The 27,348-nt window shown below is 38.4% G+C and overlaps 1 protein-coding gene across 8 annotated transcripts in view; it reads right to left on the bottom strand.

The window, feature by feature from the left end:
- Positions 1-27,348, bottom strand: part of ripor2 (RHO family interacting cell polarization regulator 2) — a 57,002-nt gene that overhangs the window by 8,211 nt on the left and 21,443 nt on the right. For 7 of the 8 annotated variants that reach the window (XM_058377284.1, XM_058377281.1, XM_058377283.1 and 4 more), the window contains exons 2-12: positions 13,988-14,108; positions 13,248-13,412; positions 12,926-13,004; positions 11,204-11,227; positions 10,958-11,011; positions 4,961-5,110; positions 4,782-4,845; positions 3,693-3,736; positions 3,128-3,253; positions 2,304-2,452; positions 1,398-1,527 (exon numbers count right to left, since the gene is read on the bottom strand). In XM_058377284.1, coding sequence (XP_058233267.1) covers positions 1,398-1,527; positions 2,304-2,452; positions 3,128-3,253; positions 3,693-3,736; positions 4,782-4,845; positions 4,961-5,110; positions 10,958-11,011; positions 11,204-11,227; positions 12,926-13,004; positions 13,248-13,412; positions 13,988-14,108 — 1,106 coding nt within the window. Of the gene's footprint in view, positions 1-1,397; positions 1,528-2,303; positions 2,453-3,127; positions 3,254-3,692; positions 3,737-4,781; positions 4,846-4,960; positions 5,111-10,957; positions 11,012-11,203; positions 11,228-12,925; positions 13,005-13,247; positions 13,413-13,987; positions 14,109-25,547; positions 25,705-27,348 lie in introns of those variants that run through there. The other variant, XM_058377286.1, reaches the window with a different exon arrangement.

Raw genomic sequence — 27,348 nt, forward strand, 5'->3', positions numbered from 1 at the left:
AGTGTGATTCTTATGTACAGTGTACATTTAAGGTGATAGGGAACCTAAATATATTTACTTTTTAATTACAGCTGAGTGCAGAATTTTCATCCACCATGAATAGAGAAAATAATGCACAGCTATTTTACAATTTATCTACAGAAAAACAAGAGTTAAAGTTATCCTGACATACACTGACCACTTTAATCCTTTCGTCAATAGAGGTGCATGTGTGGCATGCTGATTTCTTGCATATTTTGCACTTGACTGTTGGTTTTATTAGTACACAATAAGCAGTACACAATGTGAAATACTGATGATTTTCAAGGGAAACAGAAAAAGATACTGGGTTTAATATTAGTTCATTCTTGTGTAGTTTTTCTTCACACCTGATATATATAGCTCTGTAAAAAAATAAGAGACCACTGCCCAATCTCCAGATGTGAACCCTATTGAAAACCTCTGGAATGTCATCAAGAGGAAGATGGATGGTCACAAACAATCAAGCAAAGCTGAACTGTTAGCTTTTTTGCAAAAAGAGTGGTATAAAGTTCCCCAACAGCAGTGTGAAAAACTGGTGGAGAGCATGGAGCCAAAACGCATGCAAATCGGGGTTATTCCACCAACATTAACACAATTTGTTTACAAATTATTTGCATTTTGTTTTATTTGAGTTATTAAAGCTCTGCAAATACTGCATGATCTTGGGTTATTTTGATGTGTTGTCATTTCCTTTAAATATACACTAAATAACAATAGTTATATTTTGAATTTAGGAGAAATATTGTCAGCAGTTCACAAAAAATTAAACAAAACTGTTCATCTGACCAATACATGTACCATAAGAAACATGTAAACATAAGAAACTGACTATTTTGCAGTGGACTCTTATTGTTTTCCAGAGCTATATATATATATATATATATATATATATATATATATATATATATATATATATATACATATATATACACACATACACATATCTTTTATCTTGTCAAACTCACTTGGATGTTTACACTCAAGTTTATCATTGCAAATGATTGATTCTAGGTTCACTGGGTCACTTACAAATATTATATACTGACACTTTGGTACACAAGTTCTCCACACTTGTCCTGGAGAAACACCTGCACATTTTTTAACAGATGCACAATTTAGCTGTTATTTAGCTGCTTAGATAAATTATGAGTGCTGGAAGCAGGGAAAACACACAAAAAAATGTGCAGGACAAGGGATACTCCATGACAAGGGATATGGAACCATTGCTATAGTTAAAAACATCAAACAGGTAAGCAAAGTGGAGCCGGGTCAAAAAGCTTTCATGTTTCACATCTAATGTATGAACTCAGTGATTAAATTCAATTAAACCATCCAAGACAGCAAACTAAAATCTTCCTAAATGTAGTAAGACTCACAAAGAACGTTGCGTCCTGGAAAGTGGGGGTCTCAGGTGTCCCCTGGCTGTACACTGACACTCGTCTCTGCAGGGCGGTAGTTTTGCTAACATTGCCGGAGGAAAGGGTCAGGTCCTCAACATCAAATGGACTGCAAGGAAAGAGATACATGATTATTCATTTAACAAAGTAAAATCCCCAGGCAGTCTTTTAGCTCCCCAGCAGAGGGCAGCATACTACAACTTATTCTGGAGGGGATGTGATGTCTTGCATCCCAAAACACTTAAAAGATGCCACAGTGACTACATACTTCAGCCTCTGACAGAGAAAGTCTGCCATCTTTAAGGTCACACCCATTCTTAAAATGCACTTAGAGGAATCAAGAAACAAGCTGAGAGGAGGCTTTTGGATCAAGAATACACCGGTGTTTCCTACATGGAGGTGTTTTTTATTTTAGCCTATGGTATAAATGCTCCACTTCTCTTAAAATGATAACATACTCACAAATACAAAATGAATAATTGTAGTGAAATTTGAAAGCAGGCTACAGATAAAATGATGAAACTCAATTAATATGCCTTGCATTAAGAATGTAGATGGTGAGTAGAATCTCAGAAAATGTTGAAATGTCAGTATTGAAGTATGCAATGTATATGTACAATGAAGTTTTAAGGATAAATGAGTAATTACTGTTGTGTACTGTATATGCATATATGTTATATAGTAATTTGTCAATACATCAATTCAGTTATGTCATTTTAAAGTGACAATTGGTAAATATAACCGATTTCAATTTCTCCTGTCCTTGTTTTCTTTTCTTACATACTTTCTCCGTTTCCTCCGAGGGAAAAGCAATAAACAAGGAAAAATGGAAAATAGTAGGCGAGTTAAAGAATCGAAGCATTGTTTAAATTATTTGCTACTTACAACCAAGTGACCTCCAGGTTCAGTTTGATGGTCCCCAGGTCATTGACGTCTACAGCCACCACCTGAGGCATGGCAGTGAACAGGTCCTTGGTCTCACAGATCACACTGCCCACCAGGACATGAGTGGCAAGTCCCTTCAGCTCTGTTACCTGTGGAAAGTCACTGAGAGTTAGTAGTGTTTCACATGGAAATTCTCAAAGAAGCAGTTGGATATTTTCTTATATATGTATATATATACACACACACACACACACATCTTCTTAGATGGATAATACTGTATATATGCACTGGCGTTTGTGTCAAATTTTAGTATTTCCATTAAAAACAAGATTTGAGCATAAAAAACATGTGATGATGTATAGAACTTGTGTGCTATGCAGCAAACTAGCTAGCTTAGCTAATACTACTGACAGCAAATTTTATATATATATATATATATATATATATATATATATATATATATATATATATATATATATATATATATATATATATATATAATCTAAAATATATTCTTAAAATAAATCAGTAAGTACAACTCAGACACCGATACCAATCTGTGTAAAATGTGAGCTAGTTTGCTTTTGTTAGCAAGTCAGCTAGTTGTGATGACAAGAGGAAATGGGGCGTTTGCAAATTGCATATTCATGAATATATATATAAATCCTGACATTTTAATTAGGGGGAATGGGAGGAGATGTTCCAAAACTATTTATAGTTTTTTTCTGGGTATTAAAAATGTAATATATTTATATTTTAGACAGACTGAATGGTTTACATTTAGATGTTCAGGGATAATTGTTGCATAGGATCTTCCACTGCACCTTTATGGAAATAAGATCTGTGATTAGGGGCATGAAGATCATCTCTTCACCGTCCCAACTCTGCCTGGAGTTTGCTTCGATCTTTCCTTTCAGTTTCCAGCGCTGTCGTCCGTACCGCATGAAAATCTGCAGCGGGAGTGGGAGGACAGTGATGAGAGGAAAACAAAGGTAAGGAGGGAGAGATGGTGGGCTTGAAAAGGCAGAAGCAGGCTCAGCCCACTCAATCAGTGCTGCACAGTAACTAAAGGGAAAGAACATCCAGCGCAACTATCTGTAGTCATCTGTAGTTTTTCATAGACTAATAAACACTGTTTCAGCTGGGAGGAGGGACTGTGCCGTGTTTCTGGATCAGAGCTGAGAGTGTTGCTATGGCAACAGCCACTATGGATGCACTTATCAGATTTTCAGGCATTTATTTTGAGAAATGTAATTGGGGAGAATTGCAATGAATGTATATGCTACAATAACAGAAAAAAAACTCACTCAGGGAAACCTTATCAGCATTGGTGGGGTTTTTTTGGCATACTACACTAATAATATTAATAATATTTAACTAGCTACTTACCTCATACTGATCACCTGGACAAAGCCTCGCAAAACCAGCCAAACCTGAGGTAGAGAACGTGTTTATTAACAATTTTAGGTTTAATAACCTAACAGTTTTATTTACATTACACTTTTTAAGTCCAGCATAAATTTTTTCATTACTATCTGTTGTTAAACACAAATACTAAACATCAGATTTATGTATTATATTTTTCACTGATTTTGCAAATAATATTTAACTACACATCTCTTATCTACATGTATGAGGCTGTGTGCATGGCTTGTTGATGCCACAAATGCTTTTAAGTAAAAACTAACAAAAACAAACCCTTAAAAAAAGGCATGAATATTCTAGTTTTTCAGTTTCAGAACTACAAGCTGGTTTTAAACCTCTAAAAACACAGAAAGGCCAAAGAACTCCTATGTGATTAAAGCTGAATCACAGACAACCATCACGGTCTGTATCTGGCATTTAACAACAACAAAAAAATGAATAAGCTTTTAAAAAGGTATAATATTGATTGAGGAGTGATTATGGCAAGACTGAAGGTTGAAGCTAATCTTGTATTCAACATCAAGCATCTTGCTTTAGATGTATTAGTGTAATTGGGACTGAAGGTCAGCTAGCAGACTTGATGAGATGAAGACAAACAGATATACTGTATGCTCTAAAAAAAAAAAAAAAAAGTAAATACTGGAATATGAAGGAATTGTAGGAATGGAAGTGATTTAAGTTGGGAGTTTAGATCTTAGAAAATTAAAAAAAAAGGATATATTCTATATCATAGTTAGTTGTAAAAGACTTCTCAAAGTTTTCTTACAGCTGTGTTATTAGCATTTATTAACTTAATGGAATTATTTCTTAATGAAAAAGAGCCAGATATATGCAAACAAGGCTTAGGTTTACAGATGAATAAAGTTCTACCTGTGTCTGTCAGTGCTCAATGTGTTCAAGATTATCATTACAAAACTTTTGAAGTATATGCGTCTAATTATTGACTTATAAATGTTGATTATACTCAAAATTATGCTCCAATCTGGAATGCCAAAACTACTCATAACTACTCTTAACCCAGTCTCAACCTTATAATACTATTACTAATGTTACCTTTCATTTTGATATGGAATTCACCCAACAGATTCTCCAGCTCTCCCTCGAAAGTGCTCATGTTCTACGAAAAAAACAAACAAAAGATATATATAAGCTACCACAGAATGCAACAAGGAATGTAACAGGGCTTCAGTGTAGCTAAGGGCACAATAACGTTGGTGTGATAGAAAGCTGACCTCTGTGTATTCTTTGTAACGGCGGTTGACCTCGGTCAGACTCTCTCGTGTCCCTTTAGTAGAAGGTGAAGAGGTGAAGGCTTGCTTCATTTTACTGGCGCCATCTCGTAGCCTTCTCTGAATACAGAAGCCCTCATATAACTCATCCACCTGCAGCAATAAATACATTATCCATCAGTCTCAAGAACTTCATGCATATATACACCCACACAAACAATCTAGAAATGTATCATATAACATATGCCAAGACCATTTAACAGTTCCTAACACTACTACTACAGCTACTACCACTACTATTATGATTATTAATAATAATCATCATTTAAAAAATAACAATTATAATAATCTGTTAATAATTTAACTGAGATCAGAACAAAATAGTGTTAATATGCAGGTCCAACCTAAGTAAAATATCCTACTGAGATAAATATGTTTAATAAATTTCTTGTATAGAAAAGTAAATGCCATGAAACATTTATTTATGATCATACATACATATGTTACATGAACAAAATGGTTCTTTGTGGCAACACGGCTCACAGATTTTAAAAGCTTAAAAAAAACAACAACTGAGAGGTCAGACAGAAGGGTGAGATGGACAGCAAACTAATATTTTATAACAGAATGAAACCATAAATTTCCCATTGGGATGAATAAAGTATCTATCTGACTGTCTGTCTGTCAGTTTGTCTGTCTGCCTGGACATATTTCCTCACCTTCAGTTTAAAGACATTTTGCTGAAACACTGAATACAACTGAACACTTGAACACATTAAACTAACATTTGCTCCTGGTAATACTCTGCCAGGATTATTATAGCACTGACACCAAGCCCTCCTCTTATGAGCATACATTTTAATTAAATCTATTTAATTAAGAATAATCCTAAATGGCTGCTTCATGTGTGTAAAAGCTCAAGGTAATTTATTTGAGATTCTTAACGAAAATGAGTCAGTCGCAGAGTGACTGTGCTAATAGTGAGAGATGCACAAGACCAAATTTTCATCCAAAAAAAATCATGATAGAACAATTTAATCATCCAGGCATAGCCCCATAAAGAAAAAAAACATTAACTTTGCAATTATTCTAGTAATAATTCTTACCATAAGTATTATTTGTTAAATGTTATACAAGTCAAACATAAACTAGTAGATTTTATTTCACTTTAATAATTTATTTCATATTAAATCTTCCTCCTTTTCCCCCTAAAAGAAATATGAGTGCCGTCAATAGCATGGAGGATTGGGGGAAAGAGGGTGTGGCTTCCAGGCAGTGTCAGATAATAATCAAAAAACTAAACAACTGCACAAATCATCTCAGATTAATATACTGATTGGCTCATCTCCTGTTTTACTATTGCGGCAATATAATCTCATTTAGGCATGATAACAAATTAACAGTTACCATCTGTACTGCTAATGTGGCTATTTGCCCACATGTCCAAATGTAGTTATACAGCAAGTCGTGTTACACATCAAACAGTGTGTGGATCTGAAAGCTGGATCAAGCGAAGAGCCAGAGCTAGCATCGGATTAAGGGCTAATGAGAGGTAGAAGAAGACAAAGCAGAAACAGAAAAAAAAGATGCGTAGAAAAACAAACAGTTAAGGAACATGAGACAAGACATGAAAGATCAGGGAATAAAAGCAAAAGAACACAGAGGAACAGAGAGCAAGTAATACTGCAAAATCCTCCTGAAATGGCCTGAGACAGTGCATAATGTGGTCTCAAAGCAGCAGACAGAATTTTAAGCCTCCACACTGACAGAGTTGCATGTTTTCAACCAACATGTCCTATTCAACCACAGCTATGGACATGTTCATGTAAACTGCCTGCCCACAGTGTGACTGAAAACAGCAAGAATATTCTTTACAATTCTTTACAAGATGGAGATAGAGAGAAAGAAAACATAGAAGGCCCCATGAAAAAAATAAATATCATTTTTTTTTATCACGTCTATAAGCAAACACATTACAGATGGAGAGACTACTTTTTGATTCGGAACCAGAAAAACTGTGCATAAGATAAAATCTAGAGTGTGCCCATGGGAAAGTTAATGTTAGAGCTTCATGTTTTAGATTTGATATTAGAGCTCAGGGTCAGAACTAAATTTTAGTTTAGTGTAGGAGAGATCTCAGGGAACAGGGTTGGGCAATCCAGATAAAATGTGCGGTGGGAAAATGTGGGATTGTCTGGTGGTGGTCCCATCTGTTTAGTTAAACTGGGGAATAAGACCCACCCAAGTCTAGACCACCACACACACTCCCACCACAGTCATTCTTGCTGTGGTAAGTATGCGGTTCTTAAAATCCCCTTTTTCTCCTTCGCCTTGTCTGTTAATATTGTGTGTTGGTGGGGGCTGAATCAGCTTTATTCTGTAGATTTTAGTATTCCCTGAGAAGAATTTGTCTACTTTCCATCTAGACTGCTGAGGAGTTCATTTTTACTTATTTGTCCATGAGTGTGACCTTTCTGACTTAAAAAATAGCTTAATGTGACAAACACCAGAGTGTCATCATCCAATATGTCAGTCATGTAAAAGAGGAAACTGAAGAACAGGGTGCAGCAGGTGATAGGCTCTAAGCTGATAGTGACATGACTATAAGCATGTCAGCCTATTGAATTTTCCTAAATGGTCAGAATAATCACAAAGTTCACACACACACATGCACGCACAAGCACACATACACACATATGTGTGCATACACACACAAGTGCGCACACACACACACACACGGTCTGTTTCACTCTCATAACAAGGCATAGTGAAACACTGGGAAGTGCATCAAAGTGTGCAGTGAAGTTTAGTTCCTGTGTATCGCACACTCAAGGGTGTGGCAAGAGTGAAAGAAGAGATCTCAAGGGCATGACATATACACACACATACAAACGCACACATGCTCTTTTAAACACAAACATGGCTTTCCCTTGAGACTGCTGTTGATCTACTTGTTTTCTTTCCAAATCACAGTATGAGAGCCACCACTAGTAGACCCACCCATGTATGCAGGCTAACAGCTATTTGGCAATAGTGTGTGTGTGAGTGTGAGAGAGAGAGAGAGTGTCTGCAAATGCTGGTTTGGGGTGTGTGTGTGTGCATGCTGGTCTGGGGTGTGTGTGTATGTGTGTGGGTGTGTGCATGCTGGTCTGGGGTGTGTGTGTGTGATTGCATCCTGGGCTAGGACGGGTGGGCATTCCGATTTGGCTTGAAAAAGTCAAATATACACAGAGGTACACAACAAAAATCAGTGACACGGTTGCTTAAATAGTAAATGAAGGTCATACACAAGTAAATGATGTGAACACTAGAAACTTCAAATGTTTTTTATTTATCAACTATAGTGAATGGATTCAGGTCCATGTCAGGCACACAGGATTGATTTAATAAATAAAACATAAGTGTTCCTGCCAGTTTAAATAAGAGAGAACTGAGAGGTGTAGGTGTCCATTTTATTGGCCTGATGTTCAACATGAACATTTAGCAGCCCATGAAAACTGCATACAGCAAGAACTGACGCTTGCACTAAAGGTGTGAATGTCTACTGTGAATTCTTGTATATCATGTCATTTTATACTGTGTATACCTTGACTATGACAATCCCCTTGTACGTGGCAGATTCTAAAATGCACTTCTTTGCGCATCCAGATTCTAAAATGCACTTCTTCGACACGAATAATGCATAACACATCATGTGCTTAAACGTATATGACATATATTTAATACAACAGACTCATTCATTTTTGACGCTTCCTCTTCCTCTTTCTTTTTTTTTGCCATTCACGCTTCACAAAGTTGAATCATAAGATTCTAGAAACAGCAGATATTTTTAACACATCTTATAGAAACTTCATGCTTTAACACTTGCCTTTGAAAAAAAAGATTAAGAAAGACTCCTCCCTAAGTTCTTCCTCTTTTCAGGCCCACCACAAGTCACATGACTTCCTGTTTGCCCTGCTAACTTTCTTTTGGTGGGTAGATAGAGGCTGTCCACTTGCCTTAGCACCACATACATTGTGCGTATGTGCAATTTTCTGAATAATGAATACATGCCATGGTAAAATCCATCTAAATGGCATCATGCTACCCATCAGCCAGTCTGATCCACTCTGATAATGTTCTGCTAAACACTGCTTGTAGTTTAAATATTCTGTATGGGACCTCTGGGTTGGACGCCCGCATTAATCTGTTCTCTGGTGACCATAGATTCTCTGTATAAAGTGTCCAAAAAAGCAAATACCTAATTAGACTAATATCCTCATAACACTACAACAGTATCCAGCATGACCATGTTAAGCATTATAGGCAGTATGATGAAGCCCAAACAGAGCATCTTCAACCTAATAGTCATATACTGCAAACAAGGTCTTTTAAAAACATTGAAGTATTATGCATCCTGGACTTTACAGCAGTTAAAAGTAATTCCAGCTATTTAAGCTTTGTTGTATTCATGCATGATAAGGTACAGCTAGTGCACTTCCATGTTTACTTTGAGTTAATTTACAATAAATACATCACTACAAATAAATGTTTATTCACCGCCCTCAAACTTTCATTATACGGCCGTTTGGAGTAAATAGGTTTTCCAATTAGTTTCTTAGAAGAGGGAAATGTGTCTAAATTCTGGTCTATGGTAATTACACATGCAGCACTACAGATGTGGTAGGTGGAGATTATGATGAAAAAGTGTTCCTTTAAATTAGACAGAAGATTATTATTATACCCTGAAAACAAACGTTGTCTTATATAAATCATGGCACTTCAATCAATTCGCAAAAGGAAAATGACTATAAAAGATTATACTCCCAAATGTTCCACAAGTAGAGAACACGCTGGATGCACACACAATCACACTCGCATGTATATAGAGCCTTGTACACACATAACCAGTTCATCTGTCAGGGGTCTGCCTATTATAATGTGGAGAATTGCTTTGACCTACATCCAAACCTAGCAAAAAAACAAAATGCTGCAAAGAAAATGGAACCAAAGAGCTCTGAATTACTTCAAAGGAGCTCCATGATGATTCTGTATACCATCCTAGATTGTAAACAAAGTATGGCTGATGATTCAATTGCTACTCAGTTGTAGGAAAGCAATAATACTACAGGGCTAATTTTCCCGACTTCATGGAATTGCTCAAAAACGATTTCCATGCTTCTATTTTCAGGTTGCCATGGCGACCTGAAGAGAAGAAATGCTTTACAGGTTGCCAATCGGTGCTCCGCTGTGCATCAGCCACACACCTGTGAGTATAGCACAGGGCACAGCAGGACTCTAGAGACCTGGGCACTTTGGAAATAAGCTGTGTCAATTACCACAAACAAGTTTGCATCACTGCCAAGAGCACCCACTCACTGTTCACAACTTCACTGTCAAAGCTCAAAATGAAGAGACTTTACTTCCGATTCACACTGTGAAGACTGGAGTCTGGCCTTACAATGGGGTTTTCTTTTGAATCCACCAAGGCTGCTTGTGTGTGTGTGGGGGGGGGGTGCGTTTGGCTGATGGTGTGTGGAGGAAATACACACGGCAATAAAAGAGTATGTGTAGGTGGAGATGGAGAATGTCAAACAGAAGAAGTGGAAAGGGATTTTAAGCTTCCTAATGGTGCATGCAGCTGGAAAGCTGTTGTGAAAAATTATTAAGGAACCAACGAGGGGTAGGAATTAACACTTAAAAAGCCATTAGACCCTTACTGTGAAATAAGTTCTTGCCATTTGATTCAAAGGCAAATTTGATTTCATAAATCTCCAACAACATTAACATATCAACATATGTTATTTGAATTTTAAACAATAAATGAAGCTAATGATCACTGGAAACCATCTTAGTCTTTGACCCATATATTTTTATCCAGTTTGTGATGGGACATTTGTGAGAAAATGAACAAAATTCTGTCTCTCAATTTTCTCTCACAGATCATCGGTGTAGCTTGCCGAGATGATATTTACATGTGCTATACTTACACACAGAAATTAAAACTCAATTACTGCTTACCTTACTTATGTGAAACTCCAGGCGTCGTATATATCTCTCGATCGTCTTAATTTGCTGTGGTATCAGAAAACCAGAGAGGGTTAAACAATGACGTGAGTTTATAGTTTTCGCAAAAAAGTACACACCTGCGACAGTATAACGTGTTGCAATATTAATTATGTGGTTTGCACTATACAGCTGCTTATTATCTACTCAGACTTTTTAGCTTTCTAAGACAAGATGAGTGAAATGTTTTTTTGAACTCACCTTGTCAAGATCATACAGCACTCCCTGATGAAACAAAAATACACACACACACAGTCAATGAATGTCATTGTCTATCAATGCAATCTACACTACTCACAAAAAGTTAAGGATATTTGGCTTTTGGGTGAAATTTATGGAAAATGTAAAAAGTTCACGCTACAGTGATATTATATCATGAAAGTAGGGCGTTTAAGTAGACGGATGCAGTGGTGATTTCCTCATCTCAAACAATTTATTGAAACAAATGCCAACAACAAAAAATGTCTCAATAATTTGTCATGTGCCCTTGACCATCAATTACAGCTTGACAACGATGTCTCATGCTGTTCACGAGTCGACTTATTGTCTGCTGAGGCATGGCATTCCACTCTTCTTGAAGGGCGGCCCTCAGGTCATTGAGGTTCTGGGGTGCAGGATTACAAGCCTCTACACGGCAACTCAGCTGATCCCAAAGGTTTTCTATGGGATTCAGGTCTGGAGAAAGTGCAGGCCACTCCATTTGAGGTACCCCAGCCTCCAGCAGCCGTTCCCTAATGATGCGACCTCGATGAGCTGGAGCATTGTCGTCCATAAAGATGAAATTAGGCCTGTGTTGTTCATGCAGGGGCACAATGACTGGATTAATGATGTTATTCAGGTAGTATTGGCTTGTCACTGTACCATTCACAAGATGTAGGGCAGTTCTGTATCGAGTAGACACACCTGCCCAGACTGTAACACCACCACAACAGTGGCTGATGCATAGCGCTCTCCTTGACGTCTCCAACATCATTGGCGGCCATCATTTCTGCTCAACGTGAATCGACTTTCATCAGAGAACAGCACTGAGGCCCACTGGTCCCTCGTCCAGTGTAAATGCTCCCTGGCCTGGTGGTGTGGTCAGGTACCCTTGCAGGTCGTCTAGCACGCAGACCACGCTGATATAAACGGTTTCGAATGGTCTGATGTGATGCTTGGGTGCCTCTCACCTCCCTTAAATGTGCCTGGAGTTGACTGGCATTCATCATCCGGTTCCGGAGGGCACTGTTCACAATGAAGCGGTCATCCACGTGAGATGTGGCCAAAGGACGTCCACTTCTATGCCTTTCTGTGACTCTTCCAGTCTCTCTGTTTCTCTGTCACAACCTGCTGATGACACTCTGTGACACTCTAAGCTCAGTGGCCACTTCCCTCTGAGAACATCCTGTTTGAAGCCTCGCAATGGTGAGGTACTGTTGATCAGTTGTTAGGTGTGGTCTTGGTCTCATGATGTCAGAATGTGAACAGCATGATGAAGAGGACTGTTTAAATACCAATTCTAATTGAACCAGAAAATTTATTGGTCAATTCATGGATCAATCACCAGTTGTGAATTTTGCCGTTAAGCACCTTGTTAGAGAACAGCAAGTTATGCAAAAAGTACTGAAACACTGAACAGTTGGACATGTGCATTCAAAAGTGTAGAGAAGGTCAAATTAAGTTCACCTGTAAAGGTTATAGTGCATTTTAGGTGCATCCTGAAATTTCACCCGAAAGTCGAATATCCTTAACTTTTTGTGAGTAGTGTATATCTCAAAACAGATATCACAGATTTAAACAACCCTGACTGTACTCTACTATTTAGACAACAAACAATTAAGTAACTCTTTATGAGCTCATGTGACCTGGGAGCCATGTGCCATGAGAGAGAAAGAGAGAGAGAGAGAGAGAGAGAGAGAGAGGAGGATTCATGTTACATCTTACCAGTCTGGAGTTCCTCTTCATGTCCTTCATGAGAGAGGTGAGTTTGTCCAGCTCTGCCTGGTGCACTTCCAAATACTCACTGATCCAAGAAGAATGGAGAGAAAAAAACAACAACTCAGTGTCTTGGAGAAGGGATGAGACAAAACAAACTGAAACATGGGACTTTAAGCATACTGTAAAATGTTTGTTTCATCAGATTTGATTCTAAATTTCTTGGATCTATACAAATCAGGATTTACTAAACCTATCTGGCTCACCCATGTTTGTTTCCACATTTTGTACCTCAAATACACAGAGGTACACCGTAGTGAACTGTACTTACTCCAGGCCCTGTTTCAGGGCTTCATACACCTCCTCCACTCTCTTAGGCTGCGGTTCATGTGAGCTGCTGCTGCTGCTGCTGGACTTATGCCCACACAGATGGGGCTTCTTGGGCTTTGTGAGTGACTTCTTCTGTGCTGTCGAGTTCCCTATGAATGAGTTACACCTGGAAACACATGAGCATACACCCGCTATCAGAAATAACCGTGTCTTTTGTGCTACTCAACCTGTAGTAGCTTTATAAATATATGTCACGTGAAGCCATTTTTAAACACGTGTGACCCTCAGAGTGTTCTATTCATATACCCAAGGTTGAGGACAAGAACTTTTATAGATCTGTATTGGTGTTTAAAAAGTATAAGAGACGTATGTCGCATAGCAATGCGATGCCATATTAGCCTCTTCTGCAGTGACACTCATTCACCAACTAATAAACAGCTGCATTCCTGAGACCACATTCTTCATTGCCTTACACGTCTCAACATGTCACTTCCACACTGATATTTCACTCTGATAAATCTAGGCCACTTAGGTGAATAAGCACATGCAGTTGCCTAAGGGTCACTAGACACACTTCCATGCTCAAATAAGCAAGTTACTCACTAGTGCTGATTTAATCTGTTTCACAACACATATGTTTCAATGGAATTGCAGTCTGTAAATTACCACCAGCTTTGGTTATGTAGTGACAACAGTTTTGGAAAGGTTAGTGTTTGTGATAGACAGGATATAAATGCGAACCGTGAGCGTCTCTCCTGCAGCGTGCTGAAACCGGCAAACGACTGACTCCGGATGATTCCACTGGGCCCTCCGGGAGAGTGTGTGCCAGCCGCCATGATCTCTGGGACACGGGAGGAAACTCCTGCAGAGACACAGAGAGGTCAGATAAAAAGTCACTACCTATAATTAGAGGGGCAAGGTTAGACAGTATATAAGGGTTGAGATGGAAGAGAGAAACATTTTTACCTAAATTAGATCTGGATTATATTTCCCCACATATGTAGTATATTAATTAATTATAGCACTAATTTGATTACATTTATCAAAATAGTATAGCTTTTTATTAAGAATAGTATTTTATTATGATCTTGTAATTTCAAGATCTAGCCAGGCTCATCTGTCACTTAATAGAAGTCAAAAAATCCACTAAAAATCTAAGCAAAAGTGAGTCATTTATTCCTCTAAGCAAATGGAGGATGAAAATAGCCACTGTAGAGAAAGACAGCTCCATGCTGTGCCTAATCAAGAGCTCTTAGAAAAGGCTTGTTGCCCCCTTTAGCTCAAGCAGTCAGAAGAAAAATGTCTGTGTCTTTGCTGCTGAATATGGAGGCACAAAGCTATAGAAGATGTAGAAACAAAATAAATCATTCATATATAAAATCTAAAGATTACTACCAAAGCAGTACAAAATAAAGCGCCCAAAATATCATCAATCATGTTATCTTAACTTATAGAGCTGTATATATTATATAGTTGTATATATGTCCTCTGAAAACACTATTTCAGGGGGATTTAAAAATAAATAAATCAATCAGCCATGCAAAATAACATTCTGTAGTAAGTGAGAAGCTGTTCTTGCTGAGCGGAGGTACATACAGTACATTAAATTTTTCCTCTTGTGACAGACAATTGATTGGATATGCTCAAAGCAACAGAGTTTCAGGGTTCAACAGTGGATCACTGCCAGTCCTGGGTTTCAAACCTAAAATTTACTGGTCACTAGTTCTGTCAGTATAAAGTCAATGATTTTAAAAAGTCTAAAAAACTATAAGTAATTATTGTATGCCAAAAGAGAAAAGGTCATTCATTATATCCGTTACTGCAGCGGGAGCGGCTTTGAAAGATGCCCGTATAACTGTTAAATTGCAAGCTACACTTCATAGAGCTCATTTTCAGCTCATTTGCCTTGGACAAGGCATACATTATTCTGTATAAATATTCATCCAAGACTGCATGCTGGTACCTAATGAGTATTCCAGCAAACCAACACATTATGGCACAAAAAAACATCAAAACACTGATAAAAATGTATGAATAGCAAATTCCCTGTAGACAGTAGCTGAATATTATTATTTTAAAACCATAAATGCACATATGAATGACTCCAAACCATCTTTGCTAGGGGATCAGTTGCATCTGCCAAATGTCCCACTTCTACTCTCAAAACATCTGAAGAAGACAAAGCGGCAGTGTGGCCCTTGGTGCATGCTTGGAAAGCTGCTGAATGGAGGTGCCCCTTTCTCCACTGAGACCTGCATGGAGAGGCTTATACAAAGACCTAAAGCTCTGCCTGAGGAGGGCTACGTTATCCCTTACTCTTTAGGCCCAACCCTCATCAGCATTCGGACTACATCAGCATAGCTCAGAGGTCTGGATGCTTCTTTGAAGACAGATCGAAAGAAAAGAGCAGGGGTGCACAAGGAGAACGTTTTTTTCACATCATCATCAACAACCACCAGGTTCTTATGTATGAAACATGATAAATATGCATGATTAATTAATTAATTAATAAATACAGTATATCTTGAAAATCCTTCAAAAAGAGATTTCTGGGCCACATTTTCTTCAGCCCTTACCCAGCTCTGTGTAGTGACCAAGAACACTAGTTATGCTTATTTGTAAACATTCCTCATGTAACAGACAAAAGGTTCATTAAATGAATTTAGTTTTCTGAGTTTAAAGTTTAGATATTCCATAGATTCTGCATGTTACACATAGGTATTGTCATTATGTTATTAGACGATACTATAACATCAAGAGGCATGCATAGTCAGAGTAACATAGTAAATGACTTGCATTGGCCTTAAATCATCTCACCCTTCACTATAATTAAAAATGACAAGATTTATGAATGTAGATAAGTCTCGCCTGCCATCCGATACAGCTGTCTAGCTGGTTAACTCTCATTTTTTTTTACACACGCTTGATTCATGTAATCATATTTTCAGAAATTTAACAGGAGATAAACCTGTCAAAATATATACACTTCTGTTCCACTCTAGCATTAGCCAAGTTAGGGAAGTACTAGTTAATCAGGCCTCACAGGTCAAAGGTTTAACACATGGGACTGTTTCTCAAAAACAAATTTCTTTGAATAGTAGCCAAACATGGTATAACAATCAAAACTATTCTGATTATTGCTAACATAGGAATGCAGGTTGGCTGATTGCTGTAAATGTTCATAACTCATCGAGTCACACAATTATTTTTAGACATAGAGTTTAATTGAAGTGTGTCAGGGATCACGGACACAAAAAGCATCTCAAAAAAATGCTTTGCACTACAGATGGCTACAGCAAAACCTAGTTTCCATCTTCTGAACTTTGGAACTTTTTACAAAGCAGTTACTAAAGACATTTTTACAAAACTGAAGATCAATACGAGAACATGAGCTTTGTTTCCTCAGAGGAAAAGTTTTTGCAACCCTTGTTTATTTTCACACACGACGCATGCAAAGATTACACTTGCATTCACAAGCTTACATGTAAATCATGCTTTTATTCAACAGATTATTAAACACATTAGCCACATTATTCTGTTGTTCCCAGGTGTGTGCTCCAATTAGGTGTTTTCTTAATTTACACTGAGCCATCAGATTGTTAACAGTTTATTAGGGTGTTTACAAAAAAACGGAAGAGGAAACAAGACAAAAAAAAAAATATATAGGCTAGTTCCTGTTTTTTCACCATAACAACATCAACATTAGCTTCTTACACAAGCAAGCAGACACCCAACATCTCTCAAACTCAGAGATATAGCTGAAGTGGTGGGGACACGTGAATAACATTAAACGCGGACCACAGCGTTTTAAGAGCACCCTAATTCCATATGCTTGACTAAACGATGTTCCCCTTAGCAACAGCATACAATACACAGTGTGTGGAGTAAAACAACATTCTATTATGTGGCCTGTGCAGAGGCCAGCGCCTCCACCTCCAATTCAGCTCTGAGGCTCTGTTGTCTTCTCCCGCGCTCTACTACAGGCAGTGCTAGGTAGGAGGGCCCTTGTGTTTGGGACCTCTCAGACCGCTCTTTGTGTTTCGCTCATCCCTTCTGTCTCTGCACACACACACACACACACACACACACACACACACACACACACACACACACACACACACACACACACACACACACACACACACACACACACACACACACAGAGCAGTGACTTCATCACTGCTCTTTGTGCCAGTTCACAGTAGTGACCCACTGACCACCGTCCTATTTTCACCCTGAGTGAGGAAACCTGTCAGTAGCAATGCTGATCAAAGCTAGGCTGTAAACTTCAGCTTCTGTGACATGGTTACAGATCTGTTGATCACCAAAAAACGTCCTTTATGCAACTGACCAGAGCTAGGGCTAGACTTAGGACAGCAAATAAGTACACACATGTCTGTACTTCAAATTTAACTGCTGTAAGATAAGAACATACCTAATACCTCTCTCTCTCTCTTACGTACATCCACAAAAATCTATGCAACATCCTTTCAACACATGTGGTACAGATACACAGGCTTGAATGGATCTTTTAGTTATTTGTGTCAGAGCTACGGTATTTTACTATCATCAAGTCATACACTGTACAGGCATTCTGCATTCCTGATTCTCAAATACCTGCATCTAGCACTGGTCCAACAGTAAATCAAAATCAAGGTACTTTTCCATACAGCTTTGATGTTACTGCATGCAGAAGAAACCTGATATAGCATCCAAAGAAACACCATGCAGCAGCAAGGTATAAAAGCCTTTGGCACTTCATGCGGAAGTGTGATTTAATCAGTGGCTTGTTATAAACACAACTGGCAGAAACATGTTTCTTTGTTTTTGCATGGAGCAATTCCTTTCCCCACTTAGTTGAGCTGGTGCATACAGAGTGTGTGTCTCACAAACCCTGGAGCATAAATACAAAACATAACAGGTCATCCTCAGGGGTCTCAGAGTTCACCTGGAAAAATGGGAACATCCACAACCGGTATCAGAAATGTCACAGGGCAGTGTGGAGTTTTAAACATTGTGCGCTCAGCACATTCATATGATCTACATTGGACAGTAAGATGCAATTGCTGCCTGACTTTAACTTACATGAAGTGGATGCTTGGCTTTGGCTTCAGAGTTACTGATACAGTCATGTCAAGCCAGGATATGTCTTCGAATTGGCTATAAGAAAAACTCTGTTTGATAATTAGATGCAATCTGTAAAGTATAACGTGTTTCTAGACCTGTTATATAAGTGAAGCTTTCTTAGATTATTAGCAATATTGCTATGTCCAAGATCAGGCATGTTAAGTTTCTTCAAGGATTTTGTGTATAGATTTCTGAACCAGAAATTAGCTACACCCCATGACAGAACAGCATTTCTCAGCTCACTATCAATCTTTTGTTGTAATAGCAATTTGCCCGGCAGCCACGCACAAGGTGCTATATCCATTTAAAGCAGCAGTTTCTCTAAAATAATAAACTCCTCCTGTAAATCATCCAAGTTATGCAATATGTAGCCTTACAGCTCAAATCTGGCCATCTTAAACCATTTGTTTAAATCCCAGCCACAGGAGACGCACCACAATGTTATCTACAACTGAATGTGAGCTGCTGATATGAGCGCTTTAAATGTCATGTCACTTCCTATTCCCACTGTAACTGGGCTAGAGGAGCAAGAGGATATGGATAAGTGTGACTCTATTAAGGAGTGGTGTAAGGCTCATAATGTCACACGCTCAAGAACACACAAGGTTTTGGAGATGTCTAAGCACGATGGAAATGCTAGTGGACCAACTGGGACATGGCTCAGTGGGACATGACTCTTCCATCCAACCAGCTTTATTAAAAAAAGCTTTGCTTTCAAGACTCACTACTTTGTGGTATCCAAGAAAGAAAAAGCCATTTAGAGTAGCTTTAATGTAGTTATGGGGCAGCTTTATGCAGACAGCTTGCCATGTTGTTTTTTTCAGGAAGTAAATCATGGATCTAGGTCTTCTGTGAGGAAGGCTTCAGGAAGCTGGGTTTTAAAGTAGGTCATTGCTACATATGTGACGGAGAGCAGAGATGACGTGCGAAACATGTAGCTGCTAGCTTGGTATTGGGCATTATGTGGAAGACCAATATTTATAGAACACACTGACAAGAGAGGAATGTGCAGGGGCTGACATTCCTCTATGCAAGGAGCGTAAGGCAGCAAGAAAATGTGATGCAAACACAGCTGCTGAGACCATCTGAACCCAGCCTTGACAACACACTCCTCTACACACCCGATCTCGATCATAGACCATGAGGCACGAGGGGAAACTGACAGCCACTGAAGCCTTTTTTAATTAACCTGGAATTCACACTGGAAGTGATATGAAACAGACACCTTTGCATGTGTACAACAGTGGAACAAGGAAGGTGGACCAAGCCGTTTGGTCAACTGTAATTAGAAGTACAATTAAAAGTAAGACATGGGACAATGGGACTTTGTTTGTGTTTGTTCCTGTTCCCCAAGTTTGGGTCATTAGCGTCATCATTACATTATTTCATACAAAAGAACTTTTGAATGTTTGAAGCTGATTGGTCAGAAAGTCTTCATTAATTTCTACAATTAATCAATTTCTACAATATTCATATCACAGGTTTATACTTATATGCTTGATTTTAATAAAGTTATCCTTTCTATAGTTAATCCTTAGGGACCTAAAACAGATGCTTTTAAATAATCTAAGACTAACCTAAAATTCAAATACAATTTTAACAAATAATAAATAAAGAATAAGAAACAGAAAAACCCATTAAAAAACAAATTAAATAAATAGCCATTTATGTTTTAAAGCTTAGAGATGTTTTCTTCAGAAAGAGTCTCTAGTGTCAGTCTTCCTTTACATTTTCACACTGGAAAATCTTCAAGATAGAGAACAGTAACATGACAAGCTGCATTTTGAAGAAAAGACTGCTTGTAGATGCTGTAACATAATTGGTCACAGCAACCGACCTGTTTAACATTAAAAGTGTCTATAAAAGGATAAAAAGTATGTACATGTGATAATGTGATAAATGATACAAATGGGTTATTCATTAATAAAGAAATTGTTAGCATTTACAAACTGCTGTGGTATAAGAGGAATAAAACACTGAAGTTGATTACTTCTTATAATCAAACATGACGTTTGATTCTTGAATTGAACAATCTGCTTTTGAGTGGCTCAATGACAAGAACTGGATGTACAGTAAAATAAGAAAAGATGAATGATAAAAGAAGTAAAAAACTTTGAAGAAAAGTTTCCTCAAATGATGTGCATCTATGCTGTGGATATAACATTGTACTCCTGCAATACAACTTGTAATACAAACATTTTTTTTGCCAAGTTACTGAACTCTAAACCACGGCATAGATATAAATCCCCTTTATCACTGACACTGACTCTGAAAGCACACTTTCAACTTTAAAGAACAGGAAATTAACAGCATTAATTGCACAGGCAGTGAGCCATTCTGGCAGCTCACACAGCACAAGGTACGTTAAGACTATGGTATGATTCAACAGTTAAGCTATAGACAAGGGTGTTTTAGAGAGAGAGAGAGAGAGAGAGAGAGAGAGAGAGAGAGAGAGAGAGAGGTCTCACTGGATTCTGCTCTGCTCCACTTAATCAAATGGGCATATGCATCTGACCCTAACATGACATATCCATCCACCTGTCTTTAAAAATATTTAAGCTTTGTGCATTTAGACTGGATATTGTAACACTCAGTAACACTTTCCCCTCCAAAGGTTCTGATTTATATTTTATAGTACTTGCAACTTCTGCTACTGACAGTGAATGGAAAAAGACATAAAGCCATTTAAAGCCTGCATGTGTATATAGAATCAAGTGTGCCTTTAGGAAATAATTACACAAGCTAAATCACGCAACGTAAACACCATTCCTGTAAATGAGCCCTTTCATCTATTGTTAGAAACCAAAAACATTCTGTTGGCTCATAAATCCATCTCTAAATCCACTAATTTTAGCCGTTTTCCTTCATGTTGCTATGTAGACATTACACAAACAAATGTACTTTTTGGTATCCGTTTTGGGTCGTTTAAAGAGCAGTTGTTTGTCTGCAAGTACTCGCTTGTTGTTCACATTGCCTCTAGCCTGCATAGTCAACTCATTTGTCCATCCCCACTACAGCTGTCATACTATAGCTGTGCATCTCCTCTCTCCAGAGATACACAGCAAATCATCTCTTTATAAAAAACACCCAAGCAAACTCAGCCTTCAAATCTGATTATACATCTCTGTAGTACTGTATCTAATAAAATCATCAGGGACAAAAAGAAGAAATCACAAAAAGTCTCATGGTCAACTCCAGTCCATTAAATAAATGTTCAGACATAAAAAATAGAAATACTGAACGGTTTCAATCCAGACTTCTTCTACTTGTTTTGGAATATAAACATGTCAGTATCTCCATTTCTAACCTTTCTTTAAACTGAGGTAAAGCATGAATTAGTACTATATTTCTACCTTGGTACCTCTGACATCCTGTACAGGGTATATTCCTGCCTCAAGTCCAGTGCTCAAGGGATTTACTCCAGATCCACTGCAATCCCAATCAGAATAAAGCAGTTACTGAAGATGAATGACTGACACATTTTGAGCAAGAAATTCTGAAAAGAGTAGCAGCATATTAACCCAAAAAGAATTAATTTCCAGATACATCACTACCATGGAAGAAAACTCAATCTTAACTATGTAAAAATCAGTAGTAATGTAACATAACTTCTCCTATTGCTATGCAGCTTTATTAGACTAAATTAGATACAAGATCATTTAAAGGTGTTGCAAATGTGCTTTAAAGTTTAGCGGTGGTCATCACGGTGGTGCACTGGGAACCGTTATCATATCACACCACAATGTAAATTTTAAATAACTGATAAAAGTTTTCAGGCATTTTCTTTTGAATTGCTTTGTTCCAGGATGGTGCAGATCTTTTCCCTGAAACATAACTTGCCATCATCACCCAAGTTGATGATGCAGAATTTCAGACAGCCAAAAGAGCCAAATGCCCATTTATAGATGATCACCACTGGTAAAGCGCAAATAGGGAAACATTAAACATCCAGCTTATCAGTTTATAGGAGACAAATGTATTGAACATCTACTACTGCTGGAAGTTCAGTAAAGAGAAGCACACTTCATCCAGATGGACTGTTAATCAGGAGGATTATAGAGCAGCGCCTTGCTGTCCATTGCCACTCTCAAATCAGATCATCTGCTTACAGTGAAAGCAAAATAAAGGAGAAACCCTTAGAGACCTTCAACACATTCACAGCCCTGCAGCTGCTCCATCCACTTAAGCCACAAGGTCACACTCACTATAATCACCAGAGTATAATCATGACAAAACGTCAATCCTTGAAGGATGCTTTCTATTGCCCCATGCATCATACATGTAAAAACACTATGATGCTGTTTAAAAATTGAACAGTTCTGTGGTATAATAATATATATATAATTAAAGGCATGATCCAATAAACAATTTAAGTGTGAACAACTGCCACTAGACGAAGAGGAAAATAAAATCAGATACAAAAAAAAAAAAAAAATAGCGACCCCAATCGAATTATAGCACAGTTCAAATGCTGCTAGATTAGCATTAAGGGGCAGAAAACTACTTCAGCAGTATGGCACTACAGCAATCATGCAGCCCTCACCTGTAATTCACCAAGTTGATTTAATATCACTGTCATTACTGTGATGCTGAGCAACACACTGTAGGTCTCATCATGACCGCAGGACAGCTGAGGATAAAAGGTCTGACGTCTGCTTTCATCCCCCACTCCAAAATCTTCCAATTAACCACAGGCCTTCCAGGGAATCTCAAATATCTCTCCATTTTCCCCATCCCCCAAATGCTCCCCTGACTCCATCGCTCCTAAAATACCCCTCCTCACACCCTCAGGGCTGAGCTCTCCAACTGGGATTTGTCCAGACAAGAGCAGACTCGGTGGCAGTTTAAATACAGATAACTCTTGCAGGACTTGGTAATAAATCACACTTCAACCTCTTACTCTGTAACACAGAGGATGCAGCTGTACAGAGCAGCACAATGGAGGAAGTTTTGCATCTCAGCTTTATCTCTACTGTGGATGAAGGATGTATGGATAGGAAATAAAACATATACACTGCTGGCTGCCAAATGCTGGACCACTTGAACCACCATATACAGCCATTAAAATAAAACGGCTTAAAGAAAGTGTTCGTTGAGTCACAAAATCACTTAAAGAGAGATTACAACTATCTATATTCCTTCTGTCATCAGCCACATCAGTGCTTCTGCATCACCAGAGGCTGGATGCAGTGACAATTACTGGCGAAACAGCCAGAGAAGTTGGCAATAATAGAAAGTCTTCTAATAACTTCAACATCTACACTACACTCAATGCTGATGTATTTTTCCATATCCTGCTTTTAGAGGGGAAAAAACAGACAAAACCATTCTGTATGCTTATTATACAACAGTGCTGTTGAGTTGTGTTTGCTTTGCTAGCTTCGAGAGAAATAAAAGAGAGGCTAGTGAGGGGATGACTCCTTATAGCTGCTACAGGATTAAAGTGACAACAAATGTGTTTTGCAGACTGAATTGCAGATATAAACGAATGAAAAATATAATGTCTTTAAAAAAAAAAGCCTGTCAACACCAAGGTACAGAATAGGATGAGGTATTATAGGAAAAGAATCAACTCGCCACACTGTCGCTGATTATTTTCTGATAACAGCATGTCCCGTCAAGTTTTATTCAGACAGATAAACATGTTTGTGTCAGACTCACACCCTTCAGTTAAACTGCACCGTTCAAGGAGACATCACAGCAATTTTTTGTTACAGTTTTTAAAAAAGAACTATTGGTGTTGTTTCTAAAACCGCTGATGTCCTGCTTGTGCATGAGAAACATTAGTCTGAGAATGACAAATTGTCTCATCCACTATCTCAAGCACTGATTTAACTCTTATCTATGAGACATAGAAAAATATCAGTTCCCAGAAAGACCCATTGTCCCCAGTGTTGCACTGCACCAAGACAACAAATGAAACATCGCCTGACTCACTTCATTCCTGCCCACAGGCTCAGATCTTCATCACCCTGATGAACCTGATTTTTTTTTCCCCAGAAATGTCAAAGAACAACTACTAACAAACACGTGAGTTACATGGCATGGCTTGTCACACAAAGTAGAAGAGACAGGAGAGAGCAAATATCAGCGGAGGACCATACATTACAGAGTCTCATACAAATAAAGGAGGAAAGAGGAACTGAGAGACAGCGCTGGGAGATTTGACTGTGACAGTGGCCATGTTGGCAGCATCAGGGTCTTGGCATGGTCTTCTCAATGTCCTCCAGAAGAAGCCACTCTGGTTTGACCAGTGGAGCAAATCATGAGCGTTTAACCATATCAAAGCAAGCAAGCTGTTTCACCCAACCCTGAGATGTAGGCCGTTTTCCTTTCCAACCACTTCTGTTTTTCAACAGACGACAATAACCTAAATTACCGTACAGTTCAGAGCACTGCAAGATTACTGTAATCATTTAAAATAGATGCTAAGCTTTCAGGCATAATAAACGCTATGTTTTCTCAGCGTGAAACTGACTGGATCTCGACAGGGATGCATTTAGGCAAAAATAGGACATTGATATTTTTAATATTACTATTAATACATTAATGCAAACTTGACAGATGATGTCAGAGTTAAAGAAGGCTTTACATGTTTCTATGGATGATGCCAATGCCAAAACACACAATACTAAACTTCTCTGTATCTTCTGTAACTGGATAGAGTTCTCAAAGAACACATTAAACAAAGATATTAGTATCGCAGAGGCTAATATTGCAATGAAAACGATATATTGAGCAGACGGTGTGTGACGTATGACTAGATATCTGGCACAGGGGGCTGTGGATCTTCTTCTGGGCTTCTTTAAGGGGGAATGAATGAGACCACCTGCGTAAAGAAACCAATCAGCGACTGAAAGGAAAGAATAACCAGTAATGTTGTGCTATATCTCCTTAAAATGACAAATAACGCGAAAATAACCAAATCCGTGCGTCCTTACACCTCAAACAAATGTTTTGTAGACGATATTCATAGAAAACGAGAGTGCGTGAAAGGGGTCTGTCAGTTTGCGCGCGCTGCTCGGAAGTAACTAACCGAACTAATATTCCCAAACACATCTCCTTATCATGTATATCCTACTGAATAATAAAAAAAAAAACTCATGATGACTATCAAAGAAAAGGCTGTACTATTACACACGGTACGGTGATTCTGAATAATGTAAGCACTCACCGCACTGCAAAGAAATACACTTATTCCAGTTAGATCCTGTTCACTCGAACCTCCATCAGAGATCCAGTAGTGAGAGTCATTTAAATCCTCCACGACTCAGAGACTCTCTACGTTACACCACCGAAACGATAGCTTCCGATCCAAACTCGTGTGTAAGCCCACTTTAGATTTGTATCAGCCACCGCCCCTTCAGAGGAAACTGACCAATCATGAGCACGGACTGTGCAAGTGGGCGGGGTCTACACGCGTCCTCATGAATATTCTCCCTAAATGTTAGTTTTAAAAAGCGCGTCTCATCAGGCATGTGCCCGAGTGCATGTGTCCGTGGTCCAGGGATAGTTTGATATTTACTCAGCTGTCGTGGTAAATATGCAGACAAACTCTATAATAATAATAATAATAATAATAATAAAAATAATAATAATAATAATAAACCATCATCATCATCATCATCATCATCATCTGTTCCAGCTCTCTCAATTCTGTGCACAAAAATGGCTCTGTAACAGAAGGCAACATAGGGAAGAATGCCATTTACTAACCAGCTGACCAGTTTTAACACAGGAACAACAGTGGCAGTCGTTCAGAGCAAATTTAGGTCACAATGCATGCATGAGGATTTTTATAAAACTGTGGCAATTCAATCTGCTCAAGAAGTTTTGTACACCAGGAATGTGGACACATAAATGGCAATGTCAAAATAAGTCTCGCCATTCAAACATAACCTCTGTTTATTTTTGACAGGTTTGTTACTCATATACCTTTGAGTCACACACAGCTTATGTTCAATTCATTCATTAGTTCATTAATATAGGCTCAAACTGGATCCTATGGTGGAGTCTATCCTTAAAATATTAATTGAGAGGTAGAAAACACCATGCACACACATTCAGACTTAGGGATAATTTAGTGTAGCCAATCCACCTCTCGGCTTGTTTTTACGAGGCAGTCAGAAAACAGAGAACCTGGTGGTAACCCACATAGACTCATGGAATACAGACAGAGTAACCTGAGCTCAGGATACAACCATGTGCCCTGAAGCTGAGGTGACAATACTACCCACTGCAACATCATGCCACCCATACAGTAAATGTACATGATAAAATGGCCAGCGAATGAGGAACAATCTAGATAAGCCATAAAATTGATGCTGACAAGATGTCTTTTTCTTCTTGCATGCATGAAAGAGTCAGAGTGATTTCATAGTGAAATCAGAGCAACCACATGAAAGTTTAAGCACCTGTGCTGTCTTGCTTCTTCATAACCCACTCACTCTTTCACCTCAAGGCTGTAATTTTGGCTTGTACCTGACTAGAGTTAAAAAAACAACAACAAAAAAAACACCTGACCTTTTAACTCACGTGCTGTACGTCAATCAGGAAGGCAAAGAGAACTCATGTAGTTAGCCCTGGGCATACAGCACAGACACCTCCATACGCCTCCTTTCTCCCAGCTGCTGTAAAACTTATCCTGTAATTATGGGTGTCATCAGCAGCCCCCAAACTAGCAACTATATTTACCGGCACACAAACAGCAATCACGCCTCAAACATCTTTAAATGAAACTAGATCTCAACTGGACCTTCAGAAGAAATAAAAAGGTACCTTGATTTGAGCCTTTACAAAATATTTTTAGATTCTGATTCCATATGAGTGAGAGATGAAAATAACACCCAGGAAACAAGGTCTTAATTTGATTCAGTAGGTTTTTCAAACTGCAACGATTCTTCTTCACTAGAATTACGGGGTTGAGTCACTTGGAGGAATCACGGTAACATTACATGGCAGTGATGGTGAAAGCT

This window comes from Hemibagrus wyckioides, linkage group LG24 (assembly GCF_019097595.1).
Source record: "Hemibagrus wyckioides isolate EC202008001 linkage group LG24, SWU_Hwy_1.0, whole genome shotgun sequence".
Taxonomy (NCBI): Eukaryota; Metazoa; Chordata; class Actinopteri; order Siluriformes; family Bagridae; genus Hemibagrus; species Hemibagrus wyckioides.